General features: G+C 47.2%; 1 protein-coding gene across 2 annotated transcripts in view; it reads right to left on the bottom strand.

The window, feature by feature from the left end:
* Nucleotides 1-202: 202 nt before the first annotated feature.
* ZNF407 (zinc finger protein 407) overlaps nt 203-26746 on the bottom strand; it is a 417847-nt gene continuing 391303 nt past the window's right edge. For both annotated transcript variants that reach the window (XM_068563714.1, XM_068563715.1), the window contains exon 9: nt 203-1623. In XM_068563714.1, coding sequence (XP_068419815.1) covers nt 290-1623 — 1334 coding nt within the window. In that variant the 3' untranslated portion in view covers nt 203-289. The remainder of the gene's footprint in view (nt 1624-26746) is intronic.

The raw sequence follows: 26746 nt of genomic DNA, 5'->3' as shown, positions 1-26746 counted from the left end.
TCAGCACAGCGGACAGAACCGAGGGAAGAGCATCGACAGAAGAACCGAACAGTAGGCAGACCTGCCTCCGGCGGCCCCGCCCCACACGCGCCGGGCTCCCGCCCTGCGCGTCCTCGTGCCCCGTGCGCGCGGTCGGCAGGGACATCGCCCGGCCCAGAGCCTGTGCGCGCTCCCTGGCAGCCGCAGTCACTGTCGCGAAGGCTTTGCAAATGGAGCGCAGGGAGCACGCGCCTTGGGTGCTGGTCGCTCCGCGTCTGCCCTGCGCCGGGGGTGGGGCGAGGCTCCGGGCTCAAGCCTCGTGGAGTTCGCTGCTCTCCCTTTGGCTCTGGATGACCGCGGCCGCCGGGGAGCCCTCCTGGGTGTATATGACCATGCTCGTCAGCTGTTCCGTTTCGCCGGGGACCACGGCCTCGGCGCTGAGCGCGGCCCCGGCCTGCAGGATCTCCTGAGAGCCGGCCGTCTCTATCACGGTGTGCGAGTACACGCCCGTCTCGTCCTGCGCCCCCGGGGGCAGTTCTGTCACGATGTAATGAGTCGCCCCCTCGGGAAAGCCGCCGCCGGACTCCTGGACCATGGCCTGGACCAGCTCCTCGGTCACGATGATCTGCGAGATCTCGCCGTCCGACTCGGCCAAGTCCACGCGCTGGCCGTGGGCCTGGGCCTCCTGCATGATGATCTGGGAGCCCTCCCGGGCCAGCATGTGCACGGTGCCCTCCTCGTTCACGATGACCTGCGTGACACCGTCCTTCATGAACTGGCCGGCCGCGGCCGGGTCGCAGACTGTGAACTGCAGCACGCCCTGCACCACCTTCCTGAAGGCCAGCTGGGCGCGCTCCTGCGACGCGATCAGGGCCGCGGGCCGGACCGCCCGGCTCAGTGCCCCCGCGGGCTCCAGGGCGGTGCCGCCGTCCTGCACGTCGTGGCACACGTGGATCTCGCGGGCCTCGGCCGGAGCTGCGGCGGGGTCCGCCGCCTGCCCTGGCAGCGGGACCAGCACGTCTCTGGGGCCGGCCGTGCCCTTCTCCTCGGCCGCGGCCCGGCCCTCCGCCCCTCCCAGCTCGGTGACCGCGCACAGCAGGGCGTCCAAGGCCGAGGCCGTGTCCGGCGGGGGGATGCCGGCCTCTGCCAGGTCTAGAATCCCCTGCTTGGTCACCTGCTGAATCGCGGCCCCGCTGGGGCTGAGGGGCACGTCCATGCCGTGGCCTTCCATCGGGGCCCCCACGACCACCACCTGCGTGGCTCCGTCTGCCAGCTGCTCCGGCACCCCCGGCCCGGGCGCCACGCCGCCCACGTGCGCCCCGCTCTGCCCCGCGGCGATGACCTGCCCGTCCTCCGTGATGTGCACCACCCGGGCCACCTGGCCGGCCAGCGCCAGCGTCTGCAGCGTGGCCGCGGCCGTCTCCTCCACGGAGGCGTCCAGGGCGAAGTCCCCGTCGTAGCCCTGGATGATGATGACCTGCTGCACCGGCTCGGGCGGCGCCGCCGGCCGCCTGCTGCCCCGCAGGGGCCTGTCCTTGGCCGGAGACTCGTCCGCCAGCGCGGCCGCCGTGAAGGGGCTGTCCGTCTCCACAAACGTGGCCCCCTGGCCCTTCAGACGGCATTCGTAGGACTTGGACACAATGCCTAGGGGAGACAGGGACCAGTTAGAGCCCAGAAGAATGACTTTCAGGCTTAAAAGTAAGACAGTTCTTCCGCAGACGCTTTAGCACCTCCGCTGCTCAGGGCAGCCGGCTCCCAGCCTCAGGGCCTCGGGCCGGCGCCAGGCGCTCGGAGGACCCTGACACGGGTGCTCCCGGCTAGGAGCGGACACAGGGCACGCCTGCGATGTGAGTGAGCGATGCCCACAGCCCTGGTCTACCGTCCTGATACAATCTCAGCGGCCTCCCTTCGCTTGTCAGCTCCTGGGGAAGGGATACGGTCGAGCCCCCTCCATTACGGCCGTTTCTAACAAGATACTCAGTCGGTGGTGGTGAGTGCAGGCCAGTAACCGTCAGTAGCAGTTATCTCCTAACCCAAAGGGAAAATCTTGTTTTTAATGTCCAAATATTAGCTACGGTATTATTTGTTTATTCGACAAAAAGAATGAAAGCTCTGCATATTAAATTTATAAATAAGCCCTGGATAAACACAACTCTACGAGTTTCACCTTCGGTGTCGGGCGCTAGGCTGGGGGCAAAGGCGGCCGGCCCGCCAGGCGTGGTCCCCCGGGAGGCCTGTGGGCGGAGCCCCGGGCGCCCAGCCCAGATGCAGGGGCTCCGCCGCCGGGGCTCAGGGGCGGCGGACAGGCCAGACCTCAGTGCGCAGCCGCGTCAGCCACGAGCGCGGATGCCGCTCTGTCGCTGTGACGTTTGGCCAAGCGCCTGGCATGCAGCCACCATTCAGCAAAGACACGTTTGTTGAATGACTTAAATATCGTGTAAGGTGAGAAGCACTACAGCAGAGAATAAACACACTCAGGCCCCCAGCCAGCCGGAGGGAAAGGAATATTCAAGCTCTCCCTTGGGGCTGGGAAGGGGAAGAGCCTGGAGACAGAGCAGCCCAGGGCCAAGCAGAGGTGAGTCTGGGGGGCCGGGGGGTTGGGCTGGACTGGCTTTTAGGGGATTAGATAGCTCGGCCCCCACCAGGCTCTCCGGGCCTCTTCTGACAGGAGGCACTAAGGCATCTGGACCACAGTCTGTGGAGAGAAGACACCTGTTGAATGTTTTTAAGCAGGAAAGTAAAACGAGTGCATCTGTTTTAGAACTGTGACAGAGGGTACAGCATTTATTATCATAAATACTAGCCCCAAATTCCTCTTAGTGAAAACACTGTGACTGTTTCAGAACATGCAGAGATAAGCCCTTGGGACAAGGGCATATGCAAAATGCAGGGGTCAGGAGAGCCCAGAGGAGGGCAGGACTGGGGAGAGAGCACCTGCAGGCTGCTGGCCTCAGCCCGACGGTCGGTCCCATCAGACAGCAACTGTCCCTCTCAGTCTGCATCTGTAGTCTGGACATGTACAGGAAGGCACAGCAGCCCTGAGAGGCCTGCGGCTGCCGCCACACTGAGAGTTTCAAGCCCATCTTACAGATCCCGGGGCTGCAGGCCTGAGCTGGTCTCCCGTTACAAAAAGGAGGCTCTGGCCCCAGAACCCGGGGTGGAAGAGGAAGGATGCGGGGAGGGTGAGAGGCAGGGGCGGGTGCTGAGGACGGCAGGGTGTGTGCACACCTGGCCCCCAGTGCCACCTGTGACACAGGTGATGCCTGTTTAATAACTCGACGGGGAAAGTATGAGTGAAAATTGTTTCTGTTTTCATAAAAAAGACAGAGTTTAAACAGAGTTCCTATTTTCTCCCTTAAGTCCTTAATTTTCTATCAGTTTCTTATTACTGCCTCCTTCCCTCCTAAGTAAGAGAATGATGTCTAAATGATCTATAGTATTTCTTTATCTCAATGGCAACCGCTTTTTAAAAATATTCCACTTTACTCTCCCTCATGTAGGTCCTTTTTTTTAAAAAAAGCACACTTTACCCTTACCAAAGGAGAAAAAAGGATTAAGAATTATTAGATTATTATTGCTAACATCCCTTGAACGTAAGACAACGATTTTGCTTACTGTGTTGGTGCCAGTCTGTAAGAAAGCATTTCTTTCAATACAGAGTCCACTTTAAGCAAAGACCCAGACAAGGCCTGCCTTTCAGCGGGTACAGCATCTCAGGCAGGAACCACAGAAGCTGTTAAATCATATTTACCAAGAGGACACAGCGGGCTCTCATCCAGACTGTAGGCAGCGGTCCCAGATTGCGAATCATGTGTGAAGTTATAAAAATGCAAACTCCCGGCCCATTCTGTGTGTGCTGGGACGTTTCATGTTCTGTGTCCACAGGGTCACAGGTCAGAAGTCTCAGGAAGTCAAGCCACTGCATCCCCCTTAACTCTTGAGGCCAGAGGGAGCCTCCCACTCGGTCGGGGTGAGGGAGCCACGGGGTCTCCCGGGGCCCTGTGCTGCGGAGTCAGCGGGGGCAAAGCTTGGGGTGCGTCCTCGGGACTGATTCTCTGTCCACCATGTACTTTCAGCCTCGAGGCTCTGATTGCCAGTGAGGAAGTGAAATGTATAAGTAATCCATTTTTGTAAGCAAAGATTAGGAACGATTAACATTTATTCTTTCTCAGAGAGCTCTCTATAGTGTGAATCTTAGAAAGCTCATGGAACCATAGACTCTGCGGTCAGGAAAAGACCTGTGGGTCAATGGGACCACCTCCAGGAGCAGAAAATCCTGTTTGCTCATTCAGAGAATGCGGAACACTGGGCCCAGCAGACGCTGCTCAGGGCTGCACGGACAGCGGCGGGTGAACCAGGCCCAGCTGCGCCCTCACCAACCAGGCCAACATAAACCTTTTTTTTTTTTTTATTTTGCTGCAGCATGTGGGATCTTAGTTCCCCATCCAGGGATCGAACCCATGCACCCTGCAGTGGAAGCTCGGAGTCTTAACCACTGGATTGCCAGGGAAGTCCCTACCATCACATCTTAAAAGCTGTTCAAACCTTCCCAGAGGACAGTCCCAAATGTTGCCGATTCCAGCTAAATGATCTCCCTGACTATGGCTTTCTCTTGTTTACCCTCCTAAGAAAGGGGGCGGACAATGGGGACCACGCAAGCAGGCTCCCAGCCAGCTCTGGCTGAGGTGTTCAGTGGCAAGCAGCCACCGAGCACCCACTGTGGGGTGCCAGGCGGTCGATGGCACAGGGCAGCAGTCCCCACACTGGGAATCCTACCCCAGGGGCTCTGCAGACTGGCCCAAGGTTATGTGAGCGGATGGAGAGTTTTAGGGACTCAGCCCAGTGTGTCTAAACTCACCTGCCCAGGGATGTGCCTGCCTTAGAGATATCCCCTCCACCTCCCCGTGACCCTCTGCTTTACAAAAGGAAAACACCCCCTTCACCATGGGACCCTCAGGAGGGTCAGAGTTCAGAAGATAAGCATGAGATCAGGTTAAACCACTCAGACCCTAGAAGAAAAGGGCTGAATCACCTGTGGTCCGTATGCTTTAACCTAATCGTGTGGGCATTTTCTGAACCCTCTCTTGTCAAAGAGGTCAGAACAGGGCTCAGCGTAGGAGTAGAAGGCCTGCCCGATGGGTGAGGCGCTCCGCGGGCTCGCTGAGTTCACCCCTCCACATAGGCCTGGGTCTCCCCTGGTGGGTGTCGCCATCTCTGCTCAAGTTGCCACCTGCTGGGACCCCAAGAGCTCCTGCCTACCATACTTGCCAACGTCTTCCTCTGCTACGCCTGCAACTCCTCCCCTTCCCTCTACTTTTCTGCCATGGATGGAACGTTCCCCGTGCCTTCGTTACACTCTGAACCTGATCCAGTTCGCTTCTGCCCATTCTCTAAATCCAAGGTCATTCTCAGTTTAGAGTCTGGGAGAAAAAAAGAAACATGGATACAAAACATAAAGAAGACAGCCTTCAAATCACCCTCCCCCGTCCCTAACCGATCACTGCCCTTACATTAGAAGAGGAGGAACTACTGTAGCTGGGAGAGAACAAATACCCTGCTCTTTGGTATTCTCTGAGGGAAACGCTACAGGCTTGAGTCCAGGCAATTCCCTTCTTCAGTCTGCAACTGGACGCGAAACCTCTTGGCTGTAGAATTATCCTCTGAATCCCGTGCAGCACTGATAATTATGCCATTCTGAACTACTTACTGACTGTATTTGAATCCGGAGGTGGGTTAAGCCACTTCCAGACCATTAAGTGAACTACGTGGGTAAATACTGCTGCCGCGATGGGGTGTGACAAAGCTCGACAACATCTTCACCTCGGCTCAGCCTGAGCCCAGTGAGCCCATCGCGGTTCATAAATGTGAGTGCAGGTCTATCTTTGATTCAGCAATTTAATAACTTCGAGTGCTGTCGGTACTGCTTTGAAAAATAGCACCTATAAAATGTAACAGCCTCAATCAGATTGAAAAAGATTCACCCACTGAAGACTCTTCCATTTCGCCCATAATGAATTAATGTTGAGCTATGTAGAAGTTCAAGTGTCATTTAAACTAATGTGAATCTCTTCTGTAACTTTACATTCTGACCGGGCTATGACCAAGAATTTACTGGGCACATGAACTTCAATTTTTGAGATCTTTCTAGTAAATATGAACTGTAATGCTCACTAATGCAAATGGCCAAATGGATACAATACCTGGAACACAGCAAGTTTGTACAGATTTTATCCTTAACTGCTTAGTCACTGTTACTGCTCCAAAATTGCGCAAATCTTTAATGAAGCACGATAATCAACATGTTATTTATATTACACTTGACAGTTTTCAAAGACAACGTGGGATTTCAGTATGCTAATAGTAGCTAATCAAATGATGTGTCTAAATCAGTCTTTTTTGGATCTGTTTCCCATAGGACAATAAGTAGCTTTGTGTAGAAGGTGCAAATGCAGGTAAAATGCAGCCTTGTGCCTGTGTATGAAATCCCAACTCACTGCTTGTTTGCTTTCTTTCATGAGTACAGAGGTATTTTACTGCCTTCCCATAGCTCAACGCATTGAAAGTTTACAACTCGGTTGAAATGAAAAGAGTTCTTTTCGGGGGGGCGCGGTTTGAGGACCTGTTTTCAGGGCGGTGCTTTCTAATTAGGCTCACTTCTCCACAAGATTATTGTGGCGCTCAGTTCCTTCTCACCTGTCCCCTTTGAAGAGAACATCTCCAGAGCGGAAAACACAAGCTCCGTCACGCAGGAGCGGAGGGGTTAAGCTACAGACTCACGCTCCCCCGAACCGCGCTAATGGCTCTGTTCTGCTGTCTGCCGAGCTGCTGGGAAGCTACAGATAGGGTTTAGTACCTGACTACTTCCTTTTTGTGTGTGTGTGTTATTCTTTCGTTACTGTCATCATTTTTTTCTCACAGAATAAATACCTTATGCTTTTGTTAAGCTTACATTTAATTAAAATGTACAGAATTTGTGCAGTAAACTCAAATGAAACAAATAAAACAAGGCCCCCTCTCTTGAAGGCATACATTGTGAATGAAAAGTGTCATTACAGACTAAAAAATTTTGCAGTAAACAGGGCCTACAGAGAGAAGTTTCCCCTGTAATGACATCCATAAAATACACAAATGGCACTTTTAGCACCATCCTGAATATGGCATTTTCTGTGCTCTATACACAATCTAAATGGTTTGATCACGGAGCATAATACTCCATTGGGTTTATAGAACAATCAATGTTCCATAAAATGATGTATTTGCCCAATAGGAGGCTCAGCAGTCACTGGTGTATGACACCGCAGGACAGAGGCCGGGCTCCTTGGCGGCGCGCACGCGGGCTGCACACCTCCGCTCACCCACCTCAACGGCTTCATCTCATCTGTGTCAAGTAATTTGTTGAAGACTCAGCTTGGCTTAAAAAAAAACTTGTAATAAAAATTCATAGAGTTTTCAGGAGAATGAAAGCTGATGACAATAGAAAGGTCACATTGTGTCTCCACTAAAGGGGTCAAAGGTCATGAGCAGTTCTAAAACCGAAAGTAGATTTCATGCATCGCCTAGCAGATAAAGATGGCATTAAAAGGACTTGTGTGGCTGAAATGTCGACCACGCCGGGGAAGCCTGTGCTAATATCCGATGTGAGCCACTCTGCTGCCACCAGCCAGCATTTATTTTACATTTCTCAGCTACTCCTGAAACGGTATTACATGTTTATACACTGCTAGGTTACGTCTCAGACACCGTGTGTGTTTTAGATTTTATATTTAGGGAGCGTCCTAAGCTTGAAAACGCTAGGCTGCCTCACCGTCATAATTAAAGCACCTCGAATATGATGCAAGTAAAAAAGTAATGCCTTTTGGATAAAAATTTGGGGCACACATGACACTGTGATTCTTAAGCCACATACAATTTTCCGCAACTTCAGTTTTAAGATGTAATTTTAACAAGAATGTTACACAATCACACTTAATGTCTATTAAAATGAAACAATATTAACAGATTAGGCTAATAAATTAGAGGCGTATTTTAACGTCACAAAAGCTTCTAAGTTTCTCAAGTGAAAGCAGGAAAAATGACAAAATTCAATGAAATATAAACCTTTTAGAAATTTCCAAGCAGGGAATAAATTATTCTTATAATGGCAGTCACCAACAGTATAGCCAGTCAAATTGATGTCAATAACTGCTCTATAATGTATTCATTTTTTTGGACAATAATAATAACCGGTATTCCGGTATTCCTGCAGGAAGCCCCCCACGAGCGCCCCCTGCAGCCCAGGCTTGAAGAAGTGCCCGATGCTCCCCACACAGAATGCTCTGCACCCTGGCATCCCTGCAGAAAACCCCGACCAAGTCGTTCGGGAAAGACGATCACAGCCAGTGTGGTCCAGGATCGTAGTGGGCTGTGGGCCAAAATGACAATTTCACCATCTTTTTCTTTTTTTTTTTGAGAGATAACAAAGGACGGTCAGTACCTTACGTCTATTATTTTCAAGGGTTAGAAGTGCATTCTGGTCAATGTTAATAAAATTCACACACAAATAAGAAATATTGAGGTTACTGGAGACACAAAATTAAAATTATCTTCCGATTTTGGCATGCTTGTTAAATGTGGTGGCTATACCAGTGAGATTTATTTCAGAGCACAGGCCTGTGCTGGTCATTCTGAAACCTACACTGCTGTGCACTGGCCTAAGGATGTGTTAAATACACGACAACCCTATAAATAATTTTGGTAAGTATCTGCTTCATGCCACAAATAAGCACAACAGTCTGTGTTAGAGAGTTATAGTAAAAGTCATCGCTCTGTCCTTAATTTCATGAAGGCCATTATGTTATAAGAAGAGATGAGGAAAATTATTTTTCTGTGGAAAATTAACTGAAGTCCACATCATTTCTGAGAAGCTTTCACATAGGTTCAAACATACAGTTTTATAAGACACCCCGTGCGATTTTTACTGAAGGAAGATGTACGATAAGGCAGGACCCAGATTTAGGTAACAAAAGCCTTAGTCCTTTTTCCCTCAGTTATCACTAGTAGTACACTTAGGACTGGTAGCAATCAAAGACAACCAGATAAGACCCCTGAAAGAAATTCTAAGATATCCAGGAAAAACCAAGAATAAACTTAATGTCAAGTTGGAAATGCAGAACCGGCCAGGTTTCTAACTTTGCGTGGAGGGTCTCCACGGGCCTCGGTATTTCCACGGGCACTGAAGAGTGACAAAGAGTAAAAGACAATATTTTACCTTTAAAGTCACAAACCCTAAGAAATTTTGTATTATATCAGACCCTTGGGTATCTATTATCACTCCCCTGCATGAAGATCTAATGGGAATCACAGACACAAATCTCACTCAGGAAGATGGGTCCTTTAAGGTCACCTTGACAGGCTCCTGGGGACGGTGCCGTGGGGACGGCACGTGAACTGTTTCTCTGCCCCTGCCGAGGCCTGTCCATCAGGATGTGACCACAGAACTTCGGAAATTTGACTCGTGACAGAAATAGTGTCATCATGCTTCACGAATGTGACAAAACGTGACTAAAGTTAGAAGGTAAGGTGCCCTGATCTCGTCATTTACCCACAAAGAGCACTTCTTAAAACAGCCAGTTGGTTTACTAGCAGAAAGCGCTCAGATGCCTTGAACAAGCTAGGGAGGGCGGGGGCTGTGTGTGTCGGTGCACCTGGCATCCTGCATTCATTCTGGGGGTCACGGTGGGCCCTGGCCACCATGGGGGAGCCCATCTGGGACACTCGTGGGCTTCCCCAGCGCGCGGCTCTCACCCTGCGCCTCCGACCTCACCTGTCTCGTGCCCGTGGTGCCAGCTGATGAAAGGTAAACTGCGCCGCACACACTTGCATTTGGGGAGCTTGGGGGCTTGAACAAGCAGTGGAATTTTAGGCCAGCAGCATTTCTGAAGGCCTTCGAAGACTCCAGATAAATAGCAGCCCTGTCTGTTTACTGCAAGGCTGCCTCCGTTTGACTTAAAGATGTTAACTTAGACTAGCACTGACATTCTTTTTGGAGTTACGGAATCAGAAAATTAGGAAGCCCGACGATCTTTTCCTAAATGTCCTCTGACCGCTTATAAAACTCCCCATACAGATAACGCAATATTAGGAGACAAGGCCTAGTTTTCAAAAGTTGTAACTGTTACGCACACTTAAGAGGTAAAATTATGCAACTAAGAAGCCCAGCCAGGCCGTTAGTGGGCCTCCGCTAACAAGGCTGACTTCACAGGCCAACAGCAGATTAAACTGGCCTCCTTTGTTTCTCTGGCAAACCCTATAAAAAAATCACATTCCCTTTTGGAGGCAGGTTCAGATTTCCCGTGTTTCATAGTATCTTCCTATCTCTGCTGAGGAAATGAGAGGTAGCTGACGTCTGTCTCCATCGTAGACACTTTTGTATGAAGGTAAAAAGCAAACCACTCCTCAGTCACAGCACAGAGGCACCATTAAAATCAAATTTACAGTACGCGGGACCTGCAGCCGGGCAGAGCTCACTGTTAGTACTTTAACCATCGGCAGCGCTTCCGGAGGCCCCGCATCTGCTCACGGCCGAGCGGCGGCAGCGCCGGCACACTCAGAAAGACGCGCGCTTCTTCTCCATGTACTACACCAATCATCTGCTCTGGGCACGCGGCTGCTGCCTTCCCGTTAGGCTGCTGTGGGAGAGGGCGCCCTGAGCATCTCGTGGCTGGGACCTGCCCCCGAGGATGGGCTCTGACGACAGCAGACACCCTGAGTCTGGAGAGCGAGAACACGGGGCGCCGGCGCCCAGGTGTGGGCGGCAGGTGCCGAGGAAGGTCCGGCAGTGAGGACCTGACCACTGAGCTCTAAGACAAGCAGAGTCAACGCTGACTCGAGTCCGTGAAAGCTCGAGTGAGCAGTGGTTGCAGGCCTGTCCTTCCCGGGGTCCACCAGGCTGACTCGGGGGCGCTGGGTGCTGTCCTGGTCTAAGGCTGGCCCACCCGGCACTCGGCCTTCTCTGCAGTGAGGACGGGACGGAGGCAGGGTCGGGGTGGGGAGACAACTGGTCAAGGTGGAAAACAATGGTATATTTTCTTCTGAGCCGGTGAATTCTACCATCATTATTTTGAACATCTTCCTAAATACCTAAGTTAAACTCCTCCGTTAAAATTGCAGAATATTTATATGCCTGGGATAACAAACGTTACAACTGATTTAAAAATATCAAACAGAAGACAAATTTTGAGGCTTGAACCCTCGCTTTGAAATGAGTGGAATGAATGAAAATAAACTTACAAATTGAAACACTGGCTGAAACACCAGCAGTTGAAATCTCAGGTCCATGACATGGACGTGCCAGGCGCCAGCAGCTGCCCCGCTCCTGCCGGGCGGTACTCCCGAGGGGCAGGGAGGGGTCAGGGACCCTTTGAAAGCACAGGGCAGCTGAGTGGATGGGTGCACGGTGGGACGCCAGCACCGCAGCAGGACACGTAGCTGCTGTCACGTGTCTAGAGGTGGCGCTTTGTGCCCCGGGGTCTCAGCAGTGGCGCACGGCACCTGTAAAGTCCTCCAGCAAATCTCCCTGGTGCAGGTTCTGAACCAGGGTTCCTATCCAGTGAGGCGAGAGTCCCACCAGGGGAACAGGGATGCGCACAGCAGCACACGATTCCTTCGGTGCATCCGGAGGAGAACCTGAAAACCATCTCTCTGAAACATCACTGGTTCGCTAAGGGGCTCAAAGGCTTTGTTAAGCGGGCAGCCCTGTTTAAGGAGAGTTCGAGGTTGCTCTCCGATTGGCAGACACACGGCCACCAGACAAACGATGTCGGGGACCTAACACCAATCCCTAACAGGCATTTCTCAAAAAGCTCTAGGGTGAGTATACTTTCAGCACAATTTCCACATCATTACGAACTGAATTGGACAGCGAGAAAGCATCTCCCAAATAACAGACCTGGGCATTGAAAGATGCTGAGTCATCAAAGGAAGATGGGCGATTACTCACCCTTGATTTTACCAGGACAGCAAGGCACAGCCGAGCAGGTGAAAGCCTTCAAGAGAATTCAAAACCAGCGAGGAAACACAGTGTTCCGTGGTAAATTCTCACTTATCCACTAAGACTAATCCTTAAATCTCTAGGTATTCTAAGGCCTTAGTTCCACTTATATTACTAACTTAAATTTGCTGGATGTTCCAATTCAGGAACTTGGGTATTTCAGATCATTTTCTTAATTATTTATTCAACAATATTATTAATATAAATATTAACGTTGAGGCTAAATTCCTGTATTTAATCCCTTACATCAGTAAGGCAAACGTGAACTTTTTAAGGAATGAATAATCTATTTGAAGATACTGGTATGACAGATAATTACAATAAATAAAATATAAAGTAACTAGATAACATACAAATAGCTATGCCTTCAAAGAAAGAAGAACTCACTTGGCCTAGGCTAGGGATCAGGAAAGTACTCACTGACACCTGGGTCTTGAAGGCTGAGTAGGAATTTGTCGGGAAGTGAAAGAAACAGTGGTGAGAACCCCACGCCATTCTAAGCATACATCAAAGCCAGCCAGTGGTGTGGCTTGGCTACAAAATCTTAGCATGGCGGGACGACAGAGGGACAGAGTGAAACGGCGGGCCTCGTCAGATCCTGCAGGGCCCAAGCGTGTGACTTTGGGTATCTGATGGTGACAGGAGGGCACTGAAGAAAGTGAAGCAAGGAAGTGACATGATCGCATCTGTGTTCTTGGGAACGAGTCGTGCTGAGACTGCAGGACTGTGTCTAGCAAAGGTGTTCAACGCGAGGGGCCTCATCTGGAGGCCTCGCAGGGGCCGAGGTGCAGGAGACGAATAAGAGAGGAGGGCAGGGCACGTGCGAAGTTTCAGTGGGGACAGAAAATGGGGAGGGCCTGGGGGGGGGGCCTGGACAGACCCGTCAAAGGGAGCTGCGGCTTGCACGTCTCTGCTGCTCATTCCTGCACACAAGCTGTGACCCTGTGCTCGCTCCCCTGCTCCTTTTCTGTTCAGCTCTGCTTCCTCCCCCCGAACATCCACCTAGCGTGGGAAGGGACCTCGAGGCTCCGTGTTGCGCCAGCGCCTTGCCCGACAGCACCAGGGGTTTCCACACCTGCTGGTGGAGCAGATGACGCAGATGAGGGCCGGGAGGGCAGGGCCCCCATGGGGGCAGGAGGGCGGGCGGGCACTGGGCTGCAGGACGGGAGCGCCCCCCCACGTGATCAGCCTGTGAGCACCTTTGTGGGCCGGGGATCACACGGGGTGGGCCGGGCTCGGAATGGACTGAAGGAGGTGGGAAGGAAGAGAAGGCAGCGGTGGCCGTGGGGCAGAGGTGGAAGGTTCACGTGGAACAGCCCCGGGCTTTCCCTGTGGACTCTGCCCTCGTACGGAGCACAGCGCCCCTCCGCTTCAGTTCACATCCTGAGCCGCTCCCCCTCCCCTCGCCACTGTCTGGGCCGCAAGGTCCCCAGACAAGGACCAGGTCCCGGGCGCTTTCTGACCCTCCAGCAAGCGGTGCACTGCGCCGCTATGGGGGACGCGGGGCATTCGGGACGGCAGGGGCAACTGTTTCCACTTTGACTTCAAGGAAATCAGTCAAGCAAGAACTTAAACACTGTCTCCTGTAACAGCAGAAAAGCCTGAGACTCCAGTTCCTGCTCCCTGAGCCTGGACGGAGGCTGCTCAGGACACAGAGCCGCGGGGCTGTCCGTGTGACGCTGGCCCGGCGGCTCTGCCCATCACAGCATTTTAACGTGTTTCCGTCCTCGGCCAGGTACTAGTTAACTTACCCCCTTAGACTGCAGCTTAATGACTGGGAGCGTGAGAGCACAGATCAGTAAAATGTAAGTCAAGGGGGAAAGCGCTATGATAGGAGTTCTGCAAATCCGCCTCAGATGGACTTCCAGAATGGTTCCTGTATTCATTTGATCAGGATTCTTATATAGCACATAAAGATACCTCTACTACGTTAAAAGCCAATTAAAAAGGGGGAATATTACATCCATATACGTACAATATCATATCCCAAAGGGAAAGAAAACATATCAATTTAATTTTTCAAGAATAATGACTCTGCACAGGCAAAATATGTTATTTGCAAATAAGTGCTTGCAAATAGCAGGCTCTCTTATCTTGTCATTTCAAAGCAAAGCAAACATTTTAAACGTAATTATAAAAATGTATGAAAATACTCCAGTTGATTTTTTTTTAAAAGGCAGAAAATGAAAAAAAAAAAAAAAAGGCAGAAAATGTCAAGGATTCCAGCATCAGCTCAAGAGTGCAGCTCTCAGTTTAGAAGTCAAGCTGAGAATCAGATTCCCGTGGGAGAACCAAGTACCTAGTTGCTTATTTTTTGGCATCGTGCTTTGGGCCAAGGGAAAGGTTGGGCTTGGCTGGCAACTGCACGTTTGGCTGCTACCAGCATCGAGATGGGGGCCCCAAATAACGAGGGGTGACCTCCCCCAGGCAGTGCGTGGGAGGCTGAAAGGAGATCTCAGTTAGGGAAAGAGACCGAGGGCACACTGGTGACTGCAGAAGAGTCAGAGCCAGAGAGACGACTAGGCAGTCAAGACCCTGGGTCTCGGAAGGCGAGAGAGAAGAGGGTGATCAACCGTGTGAAAGGTCAGAAAGAAACACCATCAAGACTGGAAGTAGGTCTCCGATAGGTAATGTGTTACCAGGAAGACCACGGGATTTATCCCCCAACCTGAATACTGTTGAGAGAAACAAGGGCAGTGATTGGTCAGAACACGAAACAGGGGGCGCAGGCCTCACACCGTTGTAGATAAACCAGGACATATGTTGGCCTAGGTTCCATGACTAACATGGTACAACGATCCTAGCGTTTTTCCTTTAGAGCACATTGGTACTGAGTTATGAATACCCACACACGGTATTAATCGGAATACAACACTACCTGATTAGTGGCTTCATTAATAGAAAGGAGAAAAGGAAGGTATTCAAAACTTGGAATAACATTTACAGAAATATGGAAATTCATATGTTTTCCTTCACCTCTATTCACTATTAAACGTCACCAAGTGTTTTTCTGAACAAAAATGTCCCACTCTTTCTTGGCGTCGCAAGACAATCAGAATGACAGTACTGAATTAATTCCTCATTTGCTGGCTGAAAGAAACTCGAAGCTGAATTGCCAAAGGGCAGACTAGAGAGAGTGACACCATACATCTCAGCTTTTATATATGTCCATTTGATTACTGTGCTTGTATGTCTGTATTATCTTGCTGGTCTAACAGCTGTTGTCTTACTTCATCTACAGAGTGCCAAGGTACCTATTAGTAGTAACTAAGCTGTGAAAAGTATTACCAAATAACTGGAATTCTTAATAGAAATTCCAGGAAGTCCAGTGGATAAATCACAGACATAAAATGAAGGAAAAAATACCTCCTAGGAAAGGTTCCATTAAATGCGCCTTAGAAAAGCTGGCCTCTGACCGCAGCCCGCCCAGGGGCCAGGGTGCTCCCACAGGAGCCGCCCCTGGACCTCCTGCGCTGTGCCTCCAGCGTTGGAAAATCCAGCCTCACCTGCTTTTTTTTCAGGTGCTTTGAGTAACTTCTGTTGTCTGGGCCTCCCTCTTACTAGTGACTCCTACCGGCTGGAACAAACACTGTTTGCTTTTTCTGCTCTTATTTTTGACACTGTCCTGCTAGTGATTAAACAACCGCAGATCAACCTTGTATGCCAGTTTTCCCTATCCAACAGACAAACAACTCCGAAAATTATAACTTAGCCAGCCCATCTCACTGAGCTTGGTTCTTTCTTAAAAATACACTTTTATTATTCAATTTTTGGTTTTATTGTCCCACTTTTTGAATTTATTTAGGTGTAGAATCAGAATACTAAACATTCTAACTGATATACTCAAAATTAGCTTGACTTTTGGATACAGCCTTATTAATAGAGAAGGCTTCATTCCTTTTCAATCTACAAAGAAAATGTCATGAACATAACTTATCTGGCCCAAACTTAGCTTGGACATACTGAAAGTCAGAGGGCAAGGGGCATTTGGGAGGAAAACACCAAATCCCGATAAGAGACTTTTTGGCTTGAACCTTCACAGAACATGTGGATCTAGAGAGAGGAAGTTTTCTTTTATTAGGCTTAAATTCAACACTATGAAAAGAAAATATCAAGGAAGAGAGGCCGTTAGCGCACGGACTCTGCACGGCCATTCAGAGCGGCTGAGCCAAAGGCGGTGCTCCCCGTCCTGCATGTGACAGATCCCAGGACTTGACCACTGGGGACAGGCCTCCGCCGGGCTGACGGCCATGGTCTGGCTGCGGACTGGCTCGGCTTTCTATCTACTGGATGATGAGTGCATTTAACTTACGTATCAGAACGATGAAACCTTTCCCCCGGAACACCCAAATATGAGACAGACGGGAAGTGAAGCAGTGTGGGCCGAGTGGGCAGAGGGCTCCAGAGCTGCTCAGCGTCCCATCTGCCTTTCTGAGAAGGCCCGGGCCTCTCGGTACCTCGTTTAAAACCCATCGGGGGCTTCCCTGGTGGCGCAGTGGTTGAGAATCTGCCTGCCGATGCAGGGGACACGGGTTCGAGCCCTGGTCTGGGAAGATCCCACATGCCGCGGAGCAACTGGGCCCGTGAGCCACAACTGCTGAGCCTGCGCGTCTGGAGCCTGTGCTCCGCAACAAGAGAGGCCGCGATAGTGAGAGGCCCGCGCACCGCGATGAAGAGTGGCCCCCGCTCGCCGCAACTGGAGAAAGCCCTCGCACAGAAACGAAGACCCAACGCAGCCATAAATAAATAAATAAATAACAAAAAACAAAACAAAACAAAACAAAAAAAACCATCAGGTCAGATGCTCTCAGCTTCTCCTCGCTGGAGAGTTCTGCGATTCCAGGATAACGCCGGTACTCTCGGGGACAGCCGATCAACCTGACCCCCACCACTGTCTAGTCTACAGAAAACATCATCTAATCATTGGTCTCATATCGTTACCTTTAAAAAATGAGGTGGTGTAGTCAGGTCCTTTCCTGTTAAGATATGAATAATAAACATTCTCTTAAATATCTTAACACACCTCCACCTCCACAATACAGTAGCTGACTGTGTTATTTAGATTTGGAAATTAATGGGCTGATGGTAGCATTACAGCTCAAGTGGATTTACAGTCATCGTATTTGGCCCAGTGTGATTTCAAATAAGAATGACTTCTGATTGTTTGAGTGGAAATTCAGAAACATTATAAGAAGCCATGTTGAAACTGGCTGGTTCGTCACATGCAAACACTGCGCATTAAGATGGGAAATTCCCATTCATGAAGATAATGAAAATGGACATCAGTATAATAAAATACCAGGTTTACAGACTCGGAGACCTACATAAGCAGTAGATTTGCTCCTTCTACTTAAAAGCATGTTCGTCCAACCCCACCCCCATTCATATTTGATCTGCAGTCCAAAAACAAAGCCCTGTTAGCACAAAACCTTATAAAATGACTCAAGATTCTCGACATTAAAGTTTCCATTTTTTAAAGAGAAGAGGGTGCAGGGGTGACAAGTATTATAGCCGAGAACAAACAGTGCAGCAAAGAAAGCAGCAGATCAATGGATGCCCCCCAACTCTGGCACTCATGAAACAGCCACATGAATAGCACCGCGGAGAACAAAAGACGATGATGATAAAATTGGTGCTTTTGTTTTATAAGGCTGGCACAGACGGGCCTGGCAGCCTTCATGTTTCATTTTCATGAAACTTCAGCCACATTTCCAGGGCAACATTTCCACTGTTTGCAGGCAAAGGGTCCCTGTGCAGGAGGCCAATGACTTGCCAATGATTTTGCTGAATGCCCCAACTTAAGCCAGAAAAAGGAATTTAAACACTCAGATAGGTTGAGTACTGATAATCCTATATAACAATGTAAACTGAATGATTTAGTTATTAACGTGCGTTTTAATTAAAATGAGTAACTTTTAATTCCCAGTTAGACATAAAACTTTCTGTTGAGATGATCATAGCTACACATTTTACATGCATACATACATTTTTCCTGATCTAGCTGAAAAAAACGGTCAGTCCTCATTCAGACACATATTGCTGATACTGCATTCTTTTACTTTACAATAACATCCTAGAAGAAAGTCTTTGCTACAATGGAATTTGCACCAGTATGTTTAGCCTGAGTTGACTGCAGCAGTAACTAGGGTAAGAACCCAGAAGACTCTGATACACAAAAACATCTTTAGTCTTGGCCCAAAACATTAGGTATGTGGTGATCTTTAGTAGAAAGAAAGAAATTTTAAACAACACCACAGGTACAATAAGTGATACTTCCCCCCCCCCCCCAAAACCAATCAAATATCATATGGTTTTAGTCATATCTGGCATATTTATATAATGTACTCACAATAAAATATACAACTAATACATTTATTTCATGCCACCTAGCTTAAACATATCAACGAAAATCTCATTTGTCACTACCAATTGTCACGTTTTAGAAAAAGGCCGTATATATGAGATAGGAACAAGGCTGTTTTAAACTCAGACCCACTTCCTCATCAGAAGGATTACTGAGGGCTGTTCCTAATACTGGAAGAATAGGAAAGGAAGACACAACACCAGCAAACTCTAAGCCAAACAAACCAAACCAGTCTGAACAAAGCCTAAGGTAACAGGATCTGTGAACAATATGGAATCTTCTAGTGGCTTCTTGAAGTCAAAGCCAGAGCTATCAAGGAATCTAGTTCTAGAGGCTTTGTCTCCTTATAAAAAACAAAACAAAAAACCCTTTCATGAAATTTTATGTAAACAAGTTACTTTTGTGCGCTTGTTCAAAGGGCAAGACATATTTTCCCTAAAATGCTACTACGTATTCCTAAAAACTGATCTAATGCCACTTCCGTGAATTATGAAAACTTTCTGTAAAGGTTCTAAGGATGTCAGAAAAGGCCAACTGCTCTCATCGACTAGAACATTTTCAGTAGTGTTTTATATTTTGGTTCCAAAGATCAAAATCTTATGCTGACCGTATTTCCATATCTCTCAGTACCTTTTTACAGAAGCATAGAGTAGACACCAAAGGTTGAAAGTAATCAAAATAATTCACAACTGCTTAGCACCTCTTAATGTCCAAAATAAACCTAGCAGTTTAGCAAATTTAAAAATTCTGTCATTGATTACTAAATCAGCTGGCTCCCTGCAAATATTTCTCTGTACTAATCTTCAAGTATATATACTTAGTTGGCGGTTGGAGTCACATCAAGATGCAGGGCACTTGACCTGGCAAGTTACTCATTTTAACCAACAGCTTAGATAGAGCCACAGGGGCAGCTTATCAAACCTGACCACAGTAGAATGTTACGGCTGCCACGGAAGGGAACCCCATCTTCGGCCACTTTAAGAAAACACAGTACTTGCAAAGGAGAGCACTGCATTCAGTGCCAGGAACTGTGTTTTAATGGAGGGGCACAGACTGCCACACGTCCACATGGAGGTGACGCAGGAGGCAAAGGCTCCCTGTCCAGAAACCTCACCATAGGAACAAAGGAGGGAGGGACTGAGCAGGCTGCCTTGGCAAATCTAGATTTGGTGGGTGGAATTAAGGACATGAAAACAGTCTGCAAGTATCTGGCAAGCTGCCATGTAGAAGAGGGATTGCACATCCCCATGTAGCTCTCTCATCATGATAATTTTCTAAAAATTAGAGCAATCCACTCATGGATACACACGTGGAAAGACGCTCAACATCATTAGTCACTAGGAAAATGCCAATTAAAACCACACGAAGATACCCCTACACACTGACTAGAAGGGCTAAAGTTAAAAAGACTGATAACACCAAGTGCTGGTGAGGATGTGGAGCAACGGGAACTCTCACACGGTGTGAGTGGGAATGCGAAATGGTGCAGCCACTGTGGGAACCAGTTAGGCAACTTCTCAACATACGACCTCGAAACCCCGTTCCTAAGGAAATGAAAGCATATGTCCACACAAAGACCTGTGCCCAAATGTTTACAGTACCTGTACTCATTATCACCCACAACTGGAAACAATCTAAATGTCCATCAACAGGAGAACAGAAAAGCACACTGTGGTATATCCATACAATGGAATGATGCTCAGTAATAAAACAAATGGCTGCTGGGTGCAACAACAGGAATCTCATTTGTGTGACATTCTGGAAAAGACACTACTACAGGGACAGCCAAGAACTGGGCGTTGGGTGAAGACAGTTACCATAAAGGGACACCAGGAGACATCAGGGGCGATGGAAATGCTCTATAACTTGACTGTGGCAATGGTTACATGACTGCACACATTGGTCAAAACTCATCCAGCTGCAAACCTAAAAAGGATTAAGTTTACTGTTTGTAAACTGAACCTCAGTTTGTTTTTTTTTCAAGTCAATGCTCTACATATAGACACTTGAGTTCCTTGTCACGAAAAGTTCTTGAGCAGCATCTAGATGATTTCCTGTCACAGGGGTTACGGGTCATGTTCCTGCATTCAGTGGCCAATTGATCATTTTGCATCTAAGGAACTTAGGAGTCGATAGTTATACAACACCATGAATTTCTTTTCCTTTCTTTTCTTTTCACCATGACTTTTCTTTTCCTCAAACATCTCCAGTTGTTTAGAGCAACTCAAAGGCTTATTTTTAGCAGCTGAAAACAAATCTGCTCTGTCCAGTGTCATATTTATTTTCTACAGACAATGCAAATCCTATGGTTCATGTAACCTTTTGAAGTCTAACAATTACAAAAATCATTAGGCTGAATTATCATTTACTTTTTTTTTTTTATCTTATCGACGATACAGAAATGGGCAAGGCTAATTCAAAGGGCAATGAATATTCACAGAAGCCAAATATGTATAAGTTAGATACCTAAAAAGAGGAGATGCAAATTATCTAAGGCTGAAGATGGGCTCTTATCAGGAAGGCTTAGTGTGATGTCTGTAGGAGATACCCGGAAGTTTTCCCTGCTATTTGTATTGACATTTGTGAATGTACGTTACACTCTATTTAATTACGGCAAGGCCATATCTTAATGAATGTGGCTTTATATAAAAATGGGGATGTGACCATCTACCATATGGCTGTAACTGTGGTCAATTAACATTGTTTTTTATTTTCCATTTATCCTTTATTTAGTTACACTAGTACTGAATATTGGCTTTCTGCTTCGTTTCGTTGTTGTTTTGTTTGTTTGTTTGTTTTTGGTATGCTCCAGTGGAAGCCATATGTGAGAGACCCACGGTGCTCCCTCACCAGCCCTGAGTGGTCTCGCGGTTACAGTGACAGTGTGAGAAGAATGCCAAGCTGTTGCTAGTTTAGATGGATTTGCGTGTGCGTAGAAAGCATGAGAGTGAGTACGCTCCAATACTGCTAAAGAAAGGGGGGAAATCCCACGGCTGTTCCAATGGTCATTAGGGGCTTCTCTTTTATACTAATAATACTGATGACCACTTACAAACATGATGAGGCTTTTTTCAATCTGGCCACACCGCTATCTTTTCCTTAATAACGTGATTTTAGGTAGACCTCAAGACTCAGGTAGCTCCAGATTACAATCCAAGCTTGGCTACTAACTAGCTATATGTGCCGAGACAGCTTATTTAACCTTTCTAAGCTTCAGTTTCTGTCTTTAGAATGGGGCAATGGCAGCTTGCAGGGTATTTTAAGTACTGGGAACAGTGTGCAAAGCACCAGGTAGCACATGCTGGGCCTGCAGTGCTTCATACCTGGCGGACACCCTTGTTCCTGATTCCTTCCAGAACTGCTGACTTCAGAAGTCATTATCGCTTCTGAAAAAAACCTCCTATACCATGAGTCTGACCCAATATTCATAACAGTGCTTGGTGGTATCACACATGGAGCTATGCTGCGCCCCACGTGCTCTGCCACGGCAGCTTTCAAAGCTGCTTTTCACAAGTTCGGATGGTGTTCAGAAGGCTGTGTATTAGAAAGAGCGTAAAAAATTTAATGAATTTGCAGTTAATTGCAGCAGCATCAGTATTGGTTGACTTAAATAGTGCATGTTTTGGGAGAAGCATCATGCAGCAGAACTTTGTGTTCTGATTGGCAAAGAGGGGCTATTTGCAGACTATTAAATGCACGTCCTCAGCTACAAGTTACTGATGAGTTTATGATATTTAATGGTTTATCTTGTGGTTGAAACCAAATACAGGTAACTCCTGACCCCGAAACTAAGGTAATATGTGAAGTGGTACTGTGAACTCAGAACAACTGACAAGCTAGGAAGGATGCACCTACCTTGGATGTAAACCCAACCGATGAGACTTAAAGGAAGGTAGTCTTTCACCCCATTTTGAATAAAGATCAATACCCATAATCTTTTTTTCTTAACATACTAAACATGGGGAATCAATTCATAACCACTCAGTTTAAATAAGGTTTTGTTTAAAAAATGTGATTGTTCCCTACCAATGAATATCCAATGTCCAGGATCCAGGATCCAACACCCTACTCCCACTCCAGCCCGGACTTCAGGTTTTGAGGAAGGCAACACACGGCACGGTGCTCAGGCCTCCTCTGGTTGGTAAGGGCAGCCCCCCGGTACAACAGCTGCTTCACCCCAGTTCACGTGAGCTACCTGAGGGATGCAACACAGTACGGAATTTGGCGAGCAGAGGTCAATGAATGACAAGTGTGGAAACGGGGCCACTGCTTACAGGAAGTTAAAGGCCCAACGTTCCAACTGAAGTGACCACAGAGAGGAGGCCAACTGGACGCCTGTGCCTCCGAGTCGTGGCCCCCAAATTTAACTGTACACAACTCACTCACCGTGGCTTGAAACAACAGATTCAGTTCATGAGAAAACTGAGATTTAACCCAAAACATTTCCCCGGGGACATGTAGGAAATCGAGCCTTTTCTTTATGACTATGATTTTGAAACTGTAACCTGCATCAACTCAAACTACCATCAAATGCCTGAAGTCAATTGTCAAGAAAGACTCTCTCCATAATGGTTTAAAAAAAAAAAGGAAAACAAAGAAAAGAAACAGGAAGAAACCTTGGCACCTCTGTTTGGAAACTGGTTAAGAGATAATGTGCAAAACTCAAAACTTCAAGTATTCATAAGATTTTAAAAAAAAACATTTAAAACAAATGATTTGACAGCTGCAAATGCAGGATAACACCTAGCTGAATTATAGAAACAGTGTGGATAATTACTTTTTTCAAACGTAGGGCTCTGTGGACCAAGGTCCTGTCTGAAGGTCCCTGCAGCACAGTTCCCGTGCAGTAATACAAATCCCGTCGTCACACCGCCCTAAGTCTCTTCATCATCTGCACATCAGTAAGAGTGATGAGAGGCGTCCCATGATTCCAGCAGTCTTCCTTTGAAGGATCCACACGTTAATTACTGCACTAATTATGGTTTTTTGAATAACTAACTGAAGTAAGCAGCCTATGGGAGGTACAGGCATAAACCTAAGACTGAGAAAATACTAGTTACTGAATCATCAGTGTAAACTGACACATCGAACAGGTTTAAAAGAAGTGGAAGCAGTAGATTTTAAAAGACAAGCATCTTCAATAATTAGGGCTCCGTAAAGCAAAAAGAAATGTTATTTCTTAATGGCAAGTGCATTTAAACTGTTATCTAAAGATCTGAAGGTAAGCCTGCTTAATTCACTGCTTCTTCTTTTGTTATTAGAAAAACATAATTGTTCCAAATAATTAGCACTAGAGTACATCACAAGCTGACAACAAAATTATAGAAATCTTCATATTCAGAACCCTCTAGCTGGCTATTAGGAACAGTTTCTGATCATAACCCATTAGTTGAAGTGCTGTGAGTTTTTGATTGCCACCAAATAACCTCAGATATCTGCCTAAGTGAACAGCCCCTATTTATTCAGAGTTTTCTTGACAGTAAAAATTGCTTAGGGTTTTACAGCTGCCACACAAAAGAACGGTATTCGATGTGTGCACTTGGAAGATCAGGTGATACAATAATTGAAACATGGATTTTAAATACACTTTTAACTCCTAAGTACCTAAGTGAAAACCTGAAAAGACCCTTTTCAGTTTTTAACAGCGGTGCCACTCTGTTTCTTAGAAAGGAGAATGTCTGTTTCTTAGAAAGGAGAATTTCAGTTTCTGCAATGTCCATGTTAATTTTTTTTCTTTTGTCTTGCATAGTACTTCTTTCTTTTATACAATATCCCTTTAATTCTTAAGTTCTCTTTAACACTTAACTGACAGAGACAACATTTCAATTTTTTATTACTGAAAAACAATTCCCCATTTGTGAACAATGTTGGGTGTACACTTTGGCTTGTTACTAATCATTTTAAACCAGCTAACTAGCGTTCTGGGGGGCAGAGGAAAAGAAATAAAGGGGCACAGTGCAGTTGTGGCGACAGTCAACCGGATTACCCGCTTGCCAGAAAAGGCTGAACCAACCTCCTGGGGGGAAACCCAGACACTCTGGAGAAGCTTCTGCTCTGCTGGCTGCCCAGCCAGCTGCCGGGGCGGCTTACTGGTGACGGAGCACGCAGCCGATGAAGATGTGCTGGGATGACCCGGTAATTCTGTCACCGGTAATGCCATTTGAAGCTACTCTGGAAATTCTTCTACGCTAACGGTTTAGCTGATAAACCCACAAAGCTTTATGTTTTATCCCACGAGGGATAACTTTGATTACTCTGGTAATTAATGATGTTGGAGAGTAATACGGATTTTCTGTTAAGATTTGAGTTGGAAGTTAATTAGTCTTCACGTTATGATTTGCTGATTAATTACGGATATTTAGTTATAAAGACAGATGTTAATTATTAATCTCCAAAAAATCATCTAGTGTAATTAACTAAAACTTTGACATCAGTTAAAATTCCCAGTGAGTATAACTTCTAAGATTATCAATTACCGGGGAGGGCAACGAGCACGTGCCCTGCGGCGGGACACGTGCCCTGCGGCGGGCCGCGTCCTCTGCTCCCGGAGAACGTGCTGGACCCGCACCGTGGCGGACAGCTTTGCCAGGCCCCCGCGCAGAGCTGAGCTGTGTGTGTCAGGCTGCAGATCTCCGCCTTCATGCTAGGTTCTCACAGTGCGAAAGACCTTGTCTCCCAACGACGTGCTACAAGAGAAATCCAGCCCGCGCACTGCCTCGAGGCACGGTCCGATCACGCCTTAGCCTTCGAGCAGCAACGTGCCCTTGAGATGGACGGGCTCCGTCAGCTCTGTCAGACCCCGAGTGAAGCTCACCGTCGCCGCAGACAGCTTTATTTTCCGCAGCAGCAGCAGCAGCAGCTTTTGCAACTATCAAGAAAATACTGCGGCGCAAGCACTAATTACTGTTCTAATTCACATAACTTTAAATCACCTTGGTGGTTAAACAAAATTTTTTTCCTCTTCATCTTTTCCCCCTCACCTGTCAGCAACACAATCTCTGTTACCAAAAAGGGGAGGGCGACGTGATCAAGGAAAAGGGTTAGACCGAAAAGCATCATGGGCACATCCCTGTCCCGGAATTTCCCCCGAAACACATTCTCTGAACAGGGATCTGTTTACATTATCTCCAGACCATCTTGACAATATTTATTCTCTATTTACCTAAATGAGGCAATACGATGATATTTATTGCTCAGAATGGCTAAATATAGACTTTTCTTGAGCACTCAGTACCATAGTGGGAGGTTTTGCTCTAATCTACATCTTTAAACTGACAAGCTGGAGAATTCCTAATGAATGCCTCCTTTCATGTGGATGTCTGTGTGTATTTGACAGTATAAATATTTAGCAATATCGGAGTCAGCTTGTGATTTTACCCAGATGGACTGATTGATGCCTTGGCTCCACGTTGCCAAAGACAGTCCATGTAGTTATATAAGCAATTTCCCTCTTACTTCCTAAGAAGCACTTAGGTGGCCAAAGGCAGCAGCCCCAAAATAGTAGGAATACTTCTGGCTATCAGCTGACAAGTCTGAGGGATAAATAAAATATGGTACTTAAATTATTACCACTTTACTTTCATGAATCACGGGATTAAAGCTTTCACTTCTAAAGTACATATAAATTGCAGGGTTTCTGATGTCTGTAATTTGCAAGAATCTAAGTTAAAATACCAGCTAATCAGTCAACTCACATTCACCTTGGGAAAAGTACCACCCTTTCTTGTCATTTTTGTAAATTGCATGCCTAAGCACCAATGTTATTTTGAGAAGAAAAGTCGCTTGTTGTCAATAACATATATCGCAGTCTAGTTAAAACAACATTCGTTACGATTTCATCGCAAATGTAATCCTCTTTTCAAGTTCAGACAGAATGCTCAGAGAAATTCAAGGGACAGATAGTAAATCATTTTCCTCATCTTGGGTGTGAACAAGGTAGATCCGATTCATTCAGGTGTGTCGTTTTAATGGCAACTGGGATAAATTCTCTCCTGTGGAACAATAAAGGCCCCTCACTTGGAAAGGAATTGCTAGGTGATACTACCTCCTCCCATATCACACGTCTTCATTTATTTATTTTTCCTTATTAACACTGTTTTCGTCTACGTAAATCACAATGAAAGTGAAATCCAAGAATTACAGTATTTTTCTCATCACCACTGTAATCCAGCCGCAAAGGTTGATATGCTCTTGCTGAAACTTAGAATGGGTTTTTGGAACTCTCATCATCACCTCTGCATTAGGTGTGGTCTGTTTCGCCTCAGTTTTACATAGTGTAAGATGCCTATAATGATTATGTCAGGCACTTCCACGCAAGCTGCTGCTTTGGGAGAAAAAAGGGACACGTTACTTTTGGCACCAGCGAAAGTCATGTA

The sequence above is a fragment of the Eschrichtius robustus genome, chromosome 14, assembly GCF_028021215.1.
Source record: "Eschrichtius robustus isolate mEscRob2 chromosome 14, mEscRob2.pri, whole genome shotgun sequence".
Lineage (NCBI taxonomy): Eukaryota > Metazoa > Chordata > Mammalia > Artiodactyla > Eschrichtiidae > Eschrichtius > Eschrichtius robustus.
This window is presented reverse-complemented; position numbering and strand designations above follow the sequence as displayed.